This window comes from Neomonachus schauinslandi, chromosome 10 (assembly GCF_002201575.2).
Source record: "Neomonachus schauinslandi chromosome 10, ASM220157v2, whole genome shotgun sequence".
Lineage (NCBI taxonomy): Eukaryota > Metazoa > Chordata > Mammalia > Carnivora > Phocidae > Neomonachus > Neomonachus schauinslandi.
In genome coordinates this window covers 134,434,910-134,451,807 of record NC_058412.1, presented here as the reverse complement: position 1 = coordinate 134,451,807, position 16,898 = coordinate 134,434,910, and the positions used below count along the sequence as shown (strand labels likewise).

General features: G+C 44.4%; 1 protein-coding gene across 1 annotated transcript in view; it reads right to left on the bottom strand.

Moving 5' to 3' along the window:
- Nucleotides 1-2,370: 2,370 nt before the first annotated feature.
- The window catches only part of ZNF831 (zinc finger protein 831), a 66,625-nt gene continuing 52,097 nt past the window's right edge, over nucleotides 2,371-16,898 (bottom strand). The window contains exons 4-5 of the mRNA XM_021677841.1: nucleotides 3,938-4,101; nucleotides 2,371-3,210 (exon numbers count right to left, since the gene is read on the bottom strand). Coding sequence (XP_021533516.1) covers nucleotides 2,371-3,210; nucleotides 3,938-4,101 — 1,004 coding nt within the window. The remainder of the gene's footprint in view (nucleotides 3,211-3,937; nucleotides 4,102-16,898) is intronic.

Below are 16,898 nucleotides of genomic sequence, written 5' to 3'. Positions count from 1 at the left end.
TCAAAGAGATGGAATCAATGTTCCACCATATTGGATCCAGGTTGGGATGTGGGAGCCAGCAATGGTGGCTCTTAGAAGGACAGAACTTCCACCACCATCTGGAGGTCAGTGCTATTTGGAGCTGTGACTTACTGATTTAGATCAGTGATCCTGCTGACAGCTTAGTAGCCACCAGGAAAGAAGTATCTGGAAGATAGTTTTCTTCCCCTAACCAGTGCATCCCCAGACAAAGTAGTCAATTCAGCCCACAGACATGTTGTCTTCACCTCACACGGTAGTGTTCTGGTTTTGCTTTCAATTTTTGAATTATGAGCCAAATGTATAAACTGGATGACTGTACCCCCAAAATCTGGAACTCTGAAGAAAAAAAATCATACAGAGCTCTGAGCTCACGTTCTTCATGGCAATACTTGGCTGAAGATGTTCATGCTTCAGTTCTCCATGGTTCCCCCGAAATGTCTTCTGTGGGGGGCCCCTCCCCATGGGGGCCACCTCAGAGCCCCCAAACCTCCTCAGGTAAAGGACAGGGAGCTCATCTGACAAGGATTAGAGCCTGGAGATGCATCCAGTTCATCTAGTCCAACTCTGATTCTCAGCTGGAGAAACTGAGGTGTAGAGGGCATGTGTCTTACCAAGATTTCCCAGCTCAGTAAGGACCCAGTCAGGACTTCACTCTTCCTCCAAGACTCAGCCACTTTCCTAGACCTCCTCTCTCATTACAGGGGCATGGGTCATTCAAAGGTAGATAATCACCACATCACTTTTGTTTGGTTTAAAAAGTACACAATGAAAACAAAAGTACACAAAGTGAATACCTATCATCCTTTTACCTCCCTCCTTATGTTTTATTTGGCTGGGCTTGAAATCACTTGAATATTTATGAGCACATCTCATATATGCTAAGTCACCAGGGGAAGCTGGTCTTGCATTGAAGTTCCCTGTGAATAACTCCAAAATTGGAAAACTCACATGACGATACCTGAAACTTGCCCATCCTTAGTCCCAGGCAAGGACACGTTAAATGTGTTCATGTGTGTGAGATGCTGTGCATTGCTGCTGCTTCTGAAGGTACAAGATGTCATATGAACATCATCACGTCAAAAGCTAAGCCAAAAGAGCTCGGCTATAAATTTCAAATTGTACAAAATCTACCAAAAGCAAGTATAAAATTTTATCGAAATGCAGCAGTGTAAATCTCTGTAAGTTTTTCCTCTCCCATTTAAGGAGAAGGAGAAGAACGCAGTAAATCTGAGGCTTCGCTCACTGAGTTGGCTGACGTCGATCAGCTATTTTCTTCTGCACAGGGGCGCACTGGCTTGGAATACGGGGGAATTTTATCTGTACTGTTCTGACTTGCACAATACAGAGGCTGATTTAATTTGACAGCAAAGTAACACCAAGCCCCCAAAATAAAATTACTGAGATGTAAAACAGCGTCAAAACTCCAATTAGTTTTGTATCCTTGAAGCTTCTGGAGGAAATCTAAAAGGCTCCCGTCACGATGAGCAGGCATCAATTTAAGCTGTAGAGATTACTAAAATGTAACCCTCTAATTGAAATTGCTCAGAGCACAATATGACAGAAAGAATCAGAGAAAAATAAGTGAATTTTTCCCCCTCAAAAAATGACTCATTACAGAGACTGTTCTATTAACTTTTAACACAGCATTCCTTTGCAAGAGCTAAAAAAACCAAGGGTTTCAGAGGTCTCAAGAGAAAAGGCACGGGGCCCAAGAGCAGTACATGCTTGTGTTGTTGGATCATCCGTAAGCACTGACCACTGGTGTAACATTTAAAGATAATCAGCATTTTACTAGATCATAGGCATTCTGAAGTATATTTACAACTTCCACTAAGGACGCAAGTTATTCTAACCAAACTGCAGTTTTTAATGAATCTGGATTTGGTTTCCAGAATGAACAGATGTATCTTGATGCCCCATCTCCTCTGCAAGCTACCCCAATTACCCAAGTGTGCTTACCACCTTTGAAGCAAACCCTCAGCTTACTGATGGAGGAAGCCGGTCGACTTGACACTATGGGTTCGCTTGCACATAACTACGTCGACGGTGGCTGTCCTGGGCAATGCCATCTTACAGAGGAGGCAGTGGGGGCCGATGTAGAAGACATGGTTGGAAGGTGAGTGCAATCACTGTGCGCCAAGCATTCTTAGACTGGCCTCCGTTTCTGACTTTGCCCGCCTGGCACCTGGTATACCGCAGGGGGATCTGGGGAATAGGGGCTGGAGTTCGCTGGGGATGCCTTGGAAAGATCCCCAGATGGCTTTCCTCATAGGTAGGTGCTTGGTGAAAGAGAGTTCAGCTGTCTGCCAGCCTGACAGCATCTGGTCTCCAACCGCAGGCTCAGAAACTTCACATCTCTATCACTAACCGGTCTTCATCGTCACTGCTGGTGTCACTGACCTCCACTCGAGTCTGCTTTCTCAGTCCTTCCAGACCCCTCCTTTTGACAGATTTTGAAGGGGATTCAGGGGATTCTCTGGGCTGCCCTGGCTTAGAAGGAACCCCACAATCTTTTAGAGCAGTTAATCCAGAGCCTCGACATTTCCCACTCTCATTTCCTAAAGGAGGGCAGGGCACTACCATCTCTCCACGCCCCTCCTGTCCCCCAGTAGGAAAAAACATCTTGTGTTCCCCTTCCTCTTGGTATGAACTAGCTGAGCCTGGTCCTGATGCTGGTATTTCAAGATGAGTTTTTCCAGTTGACTCCAACAAAACCAAACCTGAAATTCTTTGCTCAGATGAAGGTCTCCCTGGCAGGGCTGGTGGTGACATGCCCTCTGCTTCAGCTTTTCTGTCTGGGGAGCTTTGTGTCAGAGCCTCCCCTGCAGCTCTGTGGTCTTGCGGCTCCGCACCGTCAATTCCCAGGGTTGTGTGACCTGCTCTCTCCCCCACAGCACAAATGGCAGCCACAGAAGGAGCAACATCCTGGCAGGGAGAGGCTCCTTTGGACTCAAAGGAAGAAGGCTCCTGAGCATCGGAGGAAATGTATGGTTTCATATCTACTGAGACTTGCTCCTGGGAGGGCAACGGCCGGGTCTCCAGCAATCCCGGGCTGAGACTTCTGCCTGGAGACAGAAGGCTGTCGGTAGCCACGGCCATGCAGGAGCCCGGCCACTCAGACTGTCCTGACCCGGCAGCAGTGTTCCGACGGTGGCGGTCACCGCGCCCACCGGCAGCTGGAGAAATTACCTGCAAAAAAGGGCAAAGGAAAACACATGGGGGAAGAAAGGTTAATTGGTACAAATAAAAAAAAACCTGTGGTCAGAAACGTGGTCCTCAGTAAAACTAGGTCTTGAGTTCTTAATGATTCTTTACCAAGCATGAACTTCAACAGGATGCCCTCAATCAGTTCTCATTAATAACTAATTGGTGCATTAACTCGAGGAAAACTTGTTGCCACAAAAGAGGTTGCTGAGATTGCTATGTGTTTTTACCTGGCTTTGTGAAAAACCCAATCACTCAATTATCCACCCAGTTCTGAGTGTCCAGTGTTAAATTACCACTGCTCATGAGGTAGACAGATGGGCTACTTTATAGTTACCTCGAACTTAAGTTTTTCCAGAGGAGCACTTTTTGAAGTGTGGTCTGGATTAGCATTTTTGTGCTTTTCAACCGACGCGCCCCGCCCCCGCTCTCCCCCCAGTCCTGCCTGGCAGTGAAGTCATGTCACAGTGATGTCTGCAGCATGAGAGCATCTCTATCCTACTCAGGTATGAATTAAAAGCGTATTTAGGATTTTTAGTAATCACCCCCATTCTTTCAGCACACGATGTCTGGAGGTGTTTGTGTACCTACTGGGCTTTGCGTGCTGGGTGGTGGGGCGAGTTCTGCCACCTGGGACACCAACAACAAGCAAAAGAGAGCCATTAATCTAGACAACCCACGGACAGAGACGGCTCAGAACCCTGGTCCCCACCTTCACAATTACTTGGTCTATTCCACTCCCGGCCCTTGAACTTGTGCTGGGAGAGAAGCTTCCCGAAGTTTGTCTGGAGCCATCATCCTCTTCCTTCTCTCTGTGCCCACAACCAACAGGTGATTCTGAAGAGGCACGAGACGGTTCCTCTTGCAGATTCAGACCTAAAACGGGGAGGCACGCTTACACACACCGGAAGTGATATCAGCAAATGGGAGTTCCCTAGGACTTTGTCTTCCTCCACAGCTTGGGGCTCATTAACCCGCGTCTCCCACAATGTGTATGGGAACCCCGCTTATCTTGAACCCACTTCACACAGCTCAATAAAACGTCTCCACTTCCGCTAAGAAATGGTAAAACCAATTCCCAAGGCAGAAAAATCCCTAAATCACATACATTTTTTTAAAAATATGTCACGTGGCTATTTTTCATCAGAGCCATCTTCCTGGCACGTTTAGGCCAGGTTAGGTTCATTTCAGGTTAGCGTGAATTCTCTGGCCATTCAACCAGGGTCAAGGGTGGACATTTCCGTCTCTATGGAAATGAGGTTTTGTCTCCATTGGAGCAGGAAGCCAGGTTGGTTTTGGTGTTGCTGTTGTTTGGTGGTGGTTATGGTTGTGATCTGGGAGGGGAGGGGGGCGCCAAAGAGGGAACCTTGACAGCATCCACCAAACAGCAGCACCCTCTCAAGGGAGCAGCGGCTTCCCCTCCTGCCTCACCCATACTCGCTCTCCTTTTGTCACAGTGGCCTGGGATACGGGTCAGAAGGCCCATGGAATTGCAGAGAGGATGGATTACATCATGAAATGAAATCAGAAAAAATTCTAGCATGGCTGTGCCACCAGAGAAAAGCATTAGATCCCCTTTCAAATTTGCTTTCATTTTGATTAAAGTTACATATGCACAGAGTTTCAAAAAGTTGAATCTTTCTACTTATTAAGAAAAATAGCAATGCTTGCCAACCCACTCACCTTTTCCTGCTTTGGATTCTTTTGATATTTATCTCCTTCACTTTTAATAACATGCTTATAGCACTACTTCTTGATCTTTTTTTTTTTTCAGTTTGGAGGAGAGCCTGTAACTTCTCACGAGGAGAGAGGGGCATTCACCTCTTTCTCCAGCACCCCTGGATCCAGAACCTTCATTCCCCCCCCGACCCACCACGTATGCACACTTTCCACCCCATCTCCTCACAACAGTTCTGTAACTATGATGTCATAATTTTGTTTAGGAGAATAGTGTTTACATGTTTAGGACCATGTCTCTCACTGCTGAGCCACGTAATGTGCTGTGACTACACGGTCTTTCTGGCCAACACTGTTTTCCCTGGAGTTAACAACTACCTCGTTTTTAAATTTTGCTTGGTTGTCCGTAGACCTAGCACTAAAACTAGCCTCCCACCTCCTTCTCAATTGTCTGAGGTTTTGTTTCCTTTCCTTAGAAGGATCGCTCTTCAAATTCTCTGACCTGCCCCCAGGGGCCCGCTGCTCCCTGGGCCCACTGTGTGGCTGTGCCCCCGGATCCCCTTCACCCCACTGTGGCGATTCTCCTCACCTCCTTGGTCCTGGAGCCCCCCACTTCTGTTTCCTTGCTTTCCTAATGCAAAGCTTCCCGCAGCTTCGTGAGAACGGGTGTGTGAAATAAAATTTAGACTTCAGTCTGCCACTTGTTAGGGTATAACTTTCTGATTTAGAAATCATTTGCTTTCAGAACCAAAGACACAGCTCTGTTGAGTTCTAGTTGTTAGGAAGTCTGGAGCCAACATGATTTATGATTCATGATCCTTTGGGCAAAACCTTTTTGTGTTTTGTCTCTCTGGAAACTCCTAGACTCTTCTTTGTTCAGTGTCTCCATGGTCCTGGGTTTATTTTCATTCATTGTCTGGGCATTCAATGTGCCCTTTCAATCTGAATCATGTCCTTCGGTTTTGGGAAAACATGGTGCTGTTTCTTTGATATTTATTCTCCTGTTTCATCTTTTCTCTCTTTCTAGAACTGCTCTTGGTAAGTTATTGGGCTTCCTTGTCTAATCCTCTTTTTTTTTATCTTTTCTCTCCTATCTCCTACTTGTCTTTTTATTTTATTTTTGGGATTTTCTATTCCAACTCATAATTTCCTATTTCTGCTATCATGTCTTTAATTTCTAAAAGCCTATTATTATTTTCCTCTTTAGAGCACCCTGTTGTTACTTCCTGGCTCCAGTATCTTCCATTGTGTCTCTGGCAATATTAATAACGGTTTGTGGCCACCGTTGTTCTTGCTTAAGTTTGCCTCTCCCTACATGGTCTTTCTTCCAAGTTCCTTTTGTTCTCATTTGTTTTCATCTTTCCCTTTCATATTAAAGACTGTCCTGCGGTATCCAGCAATCTTAAATATCCACCCACGTCTAGGAAACAGGCACTACACAACAGACTGGGAGCTCTTTACATGTGCACTTTGTCAACTGGGACCACCCTGCGGGGTTATCTGCTTGCCGTGTTTAAGTGGGAAGCCCTGAAATAATTCTCTGGGTCTTCCACGAGGACTAGAAGGACTAGACAGCTTCTGTGTGAGGAGTCCTCCAATCTCCTGCCTGGAAAGTACAGACCTACTTCTTATATCTCGAGGGGTAGGTGACTAGATTAACAAGTGCATTAATCCTGAGCAAATCAACTCTGAAAATCTATAGGAAAGTGCAACGGTTTGGGAAAGGAAGTAGTCATTTTACCTTTAATACAATTTTCACTTGAGCACCTGCGTATCGACACAGAACCAGGCTTTTGGTATTCCATTCATTTGCTCGACAAACATGACTTGGGCCCGTTCAGTGAGGCAGGTGCCATGCTGCTGGCCCCCCAAACACTGGAGAACAAGATGGAGGTGCCCTGGCCCTCGAGAGCCTCTGCTTCAGTAGGGAAGAGAGATGAAGACCAGTCAACTGATAAGATCATTTCCAGTTGTGCCAGGGGTCGTGAAGGAAATGAGCACAGGGTGGGGCTATCACAGAGGGTAAATAGCAGCAGGGGGCTGCAGACAGAGACTGATGGTAAGCAGGGAGGGGAGCACGTTCCCGTCACTGTAAACAGGGGCTCTTCCAGAGAGTCGCAGTCGATATGGGGCACATGACATGGAGTGGCAGGCACGTGACTGCTGCCTATACCGAGGAAGGCTGAAGAAGCAAAATCTGAAATGAAACTTTCAGGGTGAGAAAGAACCAGCCCAGGAAGGCCATTCCAGGTGAAGGAGGAACAGATGCAGAGACCCTGCGGCGGGAAGGAGACTGGGGGTGTTGAGGAACCCGGTGGGAGGCCATGATGGAGGAAGGGTGGCGAGCAAGGGGGCAGGACACAAAATGAAGGTGGGGAAGCCAGCAGGGGCTCAGATCTTATCGGGTGCAGACAGCTGCAGAAAGGGGCTTAGATTTTTTCCACATTCACTGTGAAGCAACCATTGTTTCCAGCGGAGGGTCCCCATCTTCTCAAAATGCATAGATGACTGCGGTCTGGACCCTGGGGCTTACCAGGGCAATCCAGTGGCCAGATGAGATGGCAAGCAAAGGCAGTGGACATCAAAACAGAGAAAATGGATGGATTCAAGCTATATCTTCATTCCCACCCCCCAAGAAAAATCACCAAAAGATAATAATGACGATAAACGTTTCTATAGCCCCCTGGCTTACCAAGCACAAGCACCTCACTCTAAGTGGATTAAGCTGGGTCCCCACAGTGACAAAACAACCAGGCAATTCATTCAATTCAATGAAGAAGGAAAACCAATTAGTATAGAGAAAATAATCAGATTGGCCAAATGTCTTCTCAGCAGGTTGTTTGGGTTTTGAAGCTTAACGGAAAGGCCATGTGCACATTTGACCAATACTTTCTGACTCATCTGAGAGCACGAAGGGAGAAAATCCATTGATTTAATTTGCTTTTGACCTACAGTCTACAGAGAAAAGTGAGTTATCTTTAATAATTGTGAAAAATGCCCAAATAATGTCACTGAAGTGTGTTAAACTAATTTGGATTATTGAAGAAAGATGCTAACTCGCTTTTAAATGAATGGCCCTTTTCAAAAAGTAAGTGGCGCCCTGGCCAAATGTTAAAGCACAGAATGTGATCCTGTTTACGGCACAGTGTCCCTCTGTGAATCACTTCCTACATCTTCAGAAATGATGGACTCTGCCATCTTCACGCAATCTTCAGAAATTCGACCGCTCTCGCACAATTACGTGAATCTTCTTAAGAAAGCACCTCTCGGGGCGCCTGGGTGGCTCAGTCGTTAAGTGTCTGCCTTCGGCTCAGGTCATGATCCCGGGGTCCTGGGATCGAGCCCCGCATCGGGCTCCCTGCTCCGCGGGAAGCCTGCTTCTCCCTCCCCCACTCCCTCTGCTTGTGTTCCCTCTGTCGCTGTGTCTCTCTCTGTCAAATAAATAAATAAAATCTTTAAAAAAAAAAAGAAAGCACCTCTCATCTGAGCTCCGCATGCCATTCTGTTCTCCCCCTGATGAAAGGCTGCGCTTTTAATCATTTCCCTCAGAAATAATTGCCAAGCCACATTGAGAGGAAGAGACTGCTTAAAACGTTGGAGCAAATTTAAATTTAGCCATCTTGAAAAGGCTACCAGAAACTGTAAAATAATTAGAAAATGGAGTGAAGCAGGCTGATGAAACTCACAGAACTGTCAACTTCTTCAGAGCCAAGCCTCCTCCCAAGCCAAAGCCCCTCCTGGGCTTTACGGAAATGCTAATAGACATATTACTCAAATATCATTATCAGAAAATGTAAGTAAATGGATACATTTCCTTCGGTTGCCCCAATACACCAAAAACTCCATTAATTTGGAGACTAGAGACTCTGAATTATATAAAAGGAAGGGGTAAAAATGAGTCTACCATGTTGGCCTTCTAAGAAAGCTACAAGCATAAATAAGAACACAGGAGTGATCTCCTAGACTATGAACTGATCTGAGATTAAATTGTTTAGGAGCATCCCTGCCATTGAAAGATGCACAATGTGTGAGCGAGAAAAATTTGCAGTTATTTAAGAAAGGCTGGGTAGAACTTGAAAAGTAGTCACTATATTGGCAGATGTTTGCTCATTTGTTCAAATGTTTGCTGAACCCATTTTTCTGAGTCCCTATTTGTTGAGCCCATTTATGAGCCCATATTTTTAAGCCTAACTATCCACTGAGCCCATATTTACTGAGCACTGAGTACAGCCAATACTCTGTGCCAAGAACCGTGGTGAACACAGGCAATTCACTGAGTGGCAAACGAGGCACCCATTACCATCTAATGGGGGAGAGATGCAGCCAGCAAATAATGACGCAGAAAATTCGCCAAGCAAACGTGGTAAACACTATGAAGGGAAAAGTGGAAGGAGCCATGAGATGGTGAAAATGGGGCCCTGACTCCACCTAGACCCGTGGAGGATAGGAGAAGCGTACACTCTGCAAGAATGTGTGGACACTGCACCTGTGGGCTGGTTCTCTCTCCACTAAGTCTCAACCGTTCACTCATGTTATTATTCAGCCAAAATTTTTAAGGCTCTGTTTCATGCCAGACATTGTACTAAAGTATTTTTGCAGGTAAATTCGTCTGCTTCCTTGATCCTACTATAAGCTTCATTGGTAAGGACTCTGTGGAAGGGTGATGGAAGACAGGACTTCTTCCTCTCAGGCAGAGCCTGGGGGGCTTCGGTCCTAATCGGAAAGTGATCACGAGCCAGCAGGCGGCAGCGGAGACCTGAGCTCCATGGACAAGGGGGATGGGAGGAAGGACCACAGGGACGCCTTCATCAGGGAGCGTCTCAGTGTCTCTGTGCCACCCTAATGCAGTCTGGTGGGAGTTTGCCTCTAAGTAATCACAAACAAATCTTTTACTTCAGAAACTGCTTTTCCTTGTGGTTTTCATCTCTTGCCTATATCTTTTTTTTTAGAAGGGGGGAGGGGCAGAGGGAGAGAGAGAACCTTAAGCAGACTCCATGCCCAGCACAGAGCCCAACGTAGGGCTCAATGCAACGACCCTGAGATCATTACCTGAGCTGAAATCAAGAGTCGGACACTTAACCAACTGAGCCACACAGGTGTCCCTCTTGTCTATATATTTGGTGAAAGGCAATCAATCAGGACAAGAATTCTCCCCACATGGAAATTCTTCACTTAAACTGTGTTTAGTGCAAAGTGTGGTTTAAAATCTTGCTTTCGGGGGCGCCTGGGTGGCTCAGTCAGTTGGGCGTCTGCCTTCAGCTCAGGTCATGATCCCAGTGTCCTGGGATTGAGCCCCACATCGGGCTCACTGGGGAGTCTGCTTCTCCCTCTCCCTCTCTCTCTCTCTCTCTCTGTCTCTCATGAATAAATAAATAAAATCTTTAAAAAAAATCTTACTTTCAGTTAAAAGTTTTATCATGTCCAGGCAGGAGCATGACTTTAAGACACACAGCAAAAATAGGATTATGAAATCACATAAGGAAAAATAAAGATTATAAAAGAAATGCCATTTGGAACATTATAAATGCCAAGGCTGCACCTAGCTGATCTACTTCATGTATTGTTATTCCAGAATTTTCTTGTTGCCAAATGAGAATTGTCTACACAATTGTCTACACAACTCTCTTCCCTAGGACATATACCTGCAACATCCCTCATCTTTTCTCAAGATTTACACCCTAGAATGAAGGAGGAATTCTTCTGTTTCAGCAATTTCAGAGCACTAAGACTTAACTAATGGCTTTCGGGAAAGAATACTTCTCTATTAATTCTAACGAGAAAAGATGTAGAGAAGTCATTAGCTCCTGTCAGAGAAGGAGAGCGAAGGCACCGGGGGAGAAGGGCCCTGGAGAGACCCCTCTCCAAACCCTCCTGTGTCTTCCTGACACTCGAATTGCTTTCCAAGGGGCACCCAGGTGAGAACAGGGAGGGGAGAGGTTAGCTCCCGAGATGCCACCATGAACTCACAAAAGGAAACCACTGCCAAGCGCCCAGTGAACAAAGGCAGCATCTACCTTTATTCTAGGGACTTATTCAGCCTCTTCATACACTAGTTAGAAATTGTACCTTTTATGTGTGTGTAATTAGGTAAAGCTTTTACTTCAGAAACCACCTGTAATCACGGCATCTCTACATTTCTGTTCCTGAGATGAAAGGAATGTGTTTTGATCACTTTCTCCTCTCAGATATTTTCTCCAAACTCGGTGCATGGGGCTGGTTTGAAACATTTCAGGGACTTTAAAGCTTGGTCGTGTACAGAATTCAACAATGTGCCTTCATAAAGTGAAACATAGGCCTACAGAATAGAGAAACATAATAAAAATGGCTCAGGCCCACGCTTTGAAAAGTTCACCTCAAAACTGGCTGAGGAAGATGGGCTTTGTGATCTGTCTGAAGCAGTGGTTCTTAACTGGGGGTGATGTGCCGAGACTTTCGGTGGTCATCCTGACTCGAGTGGGGCATGGCCCTGGCATCTCATACAAGGAGGAGGCAGCCAGAGAGCTGGTGCCCAGGATGGCCCCACAGGGAGGGACCCAGCCCCCCGGTCAGCAGAGTCACACTGCAGATGCCCCACTTTAAACCAAGAGTCACAAACGCAAATGCTGTAGGGTCAGGCAAATAACATAAACAAGAGATGCTGCCTGGGGCTGGGGACTGTGGTGAATGGAGGGCATGCCCAGGTTTGAGGCACAGCTGACTCCCAGCTCTGCTGACTGAGACTGGGAAGGACCAAGTTCACCACATCTGTCCATTTTCCAAGAGAAACCAAAAAACTGGATTCTATGTGTTTGTAAACACTGATAATGAATTAATTTTCAAACAATAACACTGTGCTAACCAATGTGCCCACGGCCCGAATTTGGCCAAGGAGGGGTCAGTTTGTGACCCCTTGTTAGTTACAAAGCTCAAGTACTCCAACAGTGATGGTAAGGCTTGAGGCCTCACCAAGGCCTTCCTCTTTTTTTTTTTTTAAAGATTTTATTCATTTATTTGACAGAGAGAGACACAGAGAGAGAGGGAACACAAGCAGGGGGAGTGGGAGAGGGAGAAGCAGGCTTCCCCGTGGAGCAGGGAGCCCGATGCGGGGCTCGATCCCAGGACCCCGGGATCATGACCTGAGCCGAAGGCAGATGCTTAATGACTGAGCCACCCAGGCGCCCCCAGGCCTCACATTTAACGGGAGCCAAGTTTCTTTTTAAAAATGCTGTTGGGGGGGGGGCGCCGCCTGGGTGGCTCAGTCGTTAAGCATCTGCCTTTGGCTCAGGTCATGATCCCGGGGTCCTGGGATCGAGCCCCACATCGGGCTCCCTGTTTGGCAGGAAGCCTGCTTCTCCCTCTCCCGCTCCCCCCTGCTTGTGTTCCCTCTCTCGCTGTGTCTCTGTCTGTCAAAATGAATGGATAAAATCTTAAAAAAAAAAAAAATGCTGTTGAGGGGCGCCTGGGTGGCTCAGTCGTTAAGTGTCTGCCTTCAGCTCAGTTCATGATCCCAGGGTCCTGGGATTGAGCCCCGCATTGGGCTCCCTGCTCCGCGGGAAGCCTGCTTCTCCCTCTCCCACTCCCCCTGCTTGTGTTCCTGCTCCCGCTATCTCTCTCTCTGTCAAATAAATAAATAAAATCTTTTTAAAAAAATAAATAAATAAATAATAAAAATGCTGTTGAAAACTATGGAAGAATAAATGTTTTTTGAAAGTACTTTGGTAGTACCTTATATAGTGAAATATATAAAATATAAAACTGAGCCAGAATATTTCCTGCAGCAATAGTTGTGGTAGAAAAACAACAGCAATCAACAGGAACATCCATGGATATGGGAAGGGTTGAATTCAAAAATTATGATACAGCTATACCGTGGGATTTTATGCCATTATTAAAATGATCAATCAATCTATAATATAGGCCTAGAATTTTATACAAGATAGATGAAGAAAAAAGAGTTGCAGATTTCTACATATGGGATGACTCTATTTGTGAAAAAAACAAGAGACTGAAGTGTCTGTTCTTATTTGTATGTACACGGAGGAAGGTGTGCAAGGAACATGAGCTGAACTCTGGTAGCCTCAGGGAGCCACGAGGCTGGGGACAATCAAGCTCTACTCAGATATGTCGATGTTGCTCTCTTTGTTGCAACAAGCATGGTATTGCTTTATTCACTTGAAAGAAAAATAAGAGACAAATGATGGCACTGGCCCTAAAATTCACACTGAACATAATAAGGAAAAGCCCCCGGGTGTGCCTGGCGTGTTCGGGCAAAGCTAAGGGTCAGGTCAGTTCAGTCAGAATACAACACAACTGCTGATAGAGGGATTGAAAGCCTCACCCTCTGGTGTGTAATGAAAGTTCTGCTTCTCAGACAAAGAACAGGGGAGACTCACCAAAGAAGAGAAAAATACATTTTTCCATCTCTAATCAAATCTGGAACATTTCTGCACTACCTTAATTTTTTTTGAAATTTCGCCTCTTCTGAGCAATCATTTTTCAATCTCTTTTTTTCAGAAACCACTTTTCTCTATGGTTCGAATTTCTCTTCTCTTTCTGATGAAAGGCAATCAGTTTGAGAACACTTCACTTACCATTTTCTCCAAAAAAAACATATTTACTGGGAAAGTATGCTTAAAATCTTTTGGTAGGTTGAAACTTTAATCACACTCAGACAATAAGAGAATGCTCTAAAATGAAGAGAGGACAAATTGTGGGGGAAAAGGAAAACTAAATGGAGAACAAAAAATTGCTAATATTATTTGAATTATTTAGTGCCAAAATTGAGTCAAGAGAATCCACTTTATGGACCATTACTTTCAAAGTTTCTTAATTCTAAATGAAACTGTAGAGAAAAAAGTTCAGGCTTTGGAATATAATTGATGTGTTTAAGCAATTGTCTCATCATTTCTTAAGATTTACACCCTGGAGAAGGAGGTGTTATCCTGTTTCAGCAATTCTGTAAGCAATATTACTTAACTAATGGCTTTAGGAAAAGAATATCTCCCCATTAATTCTGACAGGAAAAATAATGGTACAGAGCCATTAGCTCTCGTCAGGGAGGTGGGGAGGGAGTTCGTGGATTTGGAACCCTGGCGTTCAGGCTGCCATTTTGTTTCTCTTAGGAAAACACTTTGAGGTGATTTGTGACAGAGGGAGCAGGGCACGACCAACACCAAGGGAGCCCTACCTCTCCCATCCCACTCATGGCAGACTAACAAAAGTTTAAAGGCTAAAAAGGGAAAAAAAATTGAATCTGCTTAATTTCAGAGAATTACATCACCATGCCCACTTAATATTTAGCTATTCTACCTCTTCAACACGATTAGGTAAACCTTTTATCTCAGAAAGTACCTGTCAGAGAAGTTCTCTTTACCTTTTCTGTTTTTTCAATGAAAGACAGCTGCTTTGATAATGTTAGCCTCAGAGGCATTTTCCCTAAACTATGTTCATGGGAAAAAAAAATCTACTTAAAATATTTCAGTCACTTAAAAGCTTAGTTAGGTGCAGAATTCAAAGGATGAGATTCCAGTGAGAAAGAAAGTAAATGAGACAAAGAGAAAGAATAGAGTGGCTCCCTCACCTTGGAATTAAATACAGGTTTATTGTCAATGATTGAAGAAGCTCAATTCTACCTAGTTGATGCAGCATACGCGTAGCTGAAGAAAAGAAAATTAAAACATAATTACACAATGATTGGTATTGTGGTAAATGCCACAAAGGAGATGAGTTATGAATCATACCACAAGGACATCTAGTCTGGCTTGAGCCTCAGGAGCGACCAGCCTACAGACCCACTAAAATGTCACCTCACAAAACCATCCAAGGAGCCAACGTGATAAAGAAGCCTCAACCTGGTTCTTCAGAGAGAACATGGCTGAAGGACCCATCAGAGGGACAGGAAAACGCATTTACTGAAAACCTCACGACATGCCTGAGTATTTCCCTCTCCTAATGTGATTTTCTGAAAGTTTGTCTCTTCCAAGTAATCATATATTTTATTTCAGAAACTACTTTTCTTAGTGGTACTCATTTCTTTTTTGTTTCTTTGATGAAATGCAATCAATTTAAGATTTTCATCTCAGAGAATTTTTCTTTCCCTGAAAGATGTTTAGTGGAAAGTCATGTTTAAGATCAATCCTTGGGCGCCTGGGTGGCTCAGTTGGTTAAGCGACTGCCTTCGGCTCAGGTCATGATCCTGGAGTCCCTGGATCGAGTCCCGCATCGGGCTCCCTGCTCAGCAGGGGGTCTGCTTCTCCCTCTGACCCTCCCCCGTCTCATGTGCTCTCTCTCATTCTCTCTCTCTCTCAAATAAATAAATAAAGTCTTTAAAAAAAAAAAAAGATCAATCCTTAAGTTAAAAGTTAATGCCCAGATCATAATCATGTACCTAAAATTTACAGAGCAAATGCAGACAATGAGGTGAAGGGGGAAAAAATACAATTATTGGAAATACCATTTGAAATCTATAATGCCAAGATTGAAATCAAGAGTATCTACTCTTTGAATTATTATTTTCAATGCTACTCATTACTAAATGAGTCTATAAAAGACAGTCCATTTCTCGAAATATAATTGAGGTATTTGAAAGAGCTCATTTTTCCTCAAGATTTGCATCCTTAAAAAGAAGAAATTGATCCATTTCAATGATAATAGCTGGGAAGAAAGATCTTCCCTTTTCTACTTCATTAATCCTGATAAGGGGGGAAAATGGACTAATTTCAAACTAGAAACAAAGACAAGAAAGAAAATATTGGAGTTGGCCTCATCAATTTTGGTTTTCCAATCACCTTAGGAAAGAAAACATTCTCAGCCCAGTCTCTGTGAAAAGATAAATGGTCAGGGAGAATCTAGCTCTTCCCTCAATCCTAAATTGTAGACGAATAAAACCTAATTTGACGAGAAAATCAGGTAAAGAGGAGGAGGGAACACTCTTCTGTTTCCATGGCATGTTTAGATACGCTACCTTGTGTGGCACAGAGGTCATTTCTTACTTCGGAACACCTGCCAGTGCGGTGCTCTTTGCTTTCTTGAGGAAAGGCAAGTGTTTGGAAAGCTGGAAACCCTCTTCCACTCAGATACTTTTTCTAAACATTAGTGGGAGAGCCTGTTTAAAATATTCCAGTAATGTAAAGTCCCGCACACGGACAGAATTCAATAGCATTTCTTACATACTATTTGAGGGCAAGGGGACCAGGATAAAGGGAAAGAAGAGAAGTGACATCCAAATACTCTTTAAAAACTTTCATACCAAAGTTTACTCAAGAATGTGTGGTTTTCTTAATAATGGCAGAACCCCGACTGAGTGGACTATGCCAGTCATTGAAATACTTGTAACTTGGCTTGATCTTTTCTCAAGAACCCCACCTCAAAAGAAACAGAACTCCTGTCACTGCAATCCTGCAGCGATGCAGCTCAAGTAGTGTTTTTTGAGCAAAAGCCTCTACATGGTTTCTGTGGATCCTGACACAAAAATACAGGGGGATGGTCACAAGTTTTTTCAGACGCCAGCGGGGAATGAAATGTCAAGAGTTGCCCGTGCTCTGCTTGGGAAGACCACGGACACTTGCACTCACAGGTTCCTTGTACCTCGGAAGCTGAGACGCAAGCAACAAAGAGGGAAGGAGGAACAATAGGAAGACATGGGCCAAATTCTCACAGAATTATATGAAGTCACTCTTTTGTCCTCACACCAGCTTTAGAAATCCTCCCTTTTATGATGTGAAACTTGAGGTACTTTTTTTTTTTTTTTTTTTTTTACTTCAGAAACTCTCTCCCAGACTCAGAGTAGAGCCTTTAGCCTCCTCTGAACTTGATCAGTCTGGAAATTCAAAAGCTCAGGTGCACGTGCAACCAAAAGACTACCTAGAAATAGGGGTAAGACCACCAATGTAACAGGAAGGAAAGACAGAGAATACAAAAGAGAGAAAACTGCCCCAGAAATCATTCTGAATCCCAAATAATCAAGAAATCAAATTTCTAGATTTTTTTTTAGGTAGCCATTGACATAGTGGAACCAT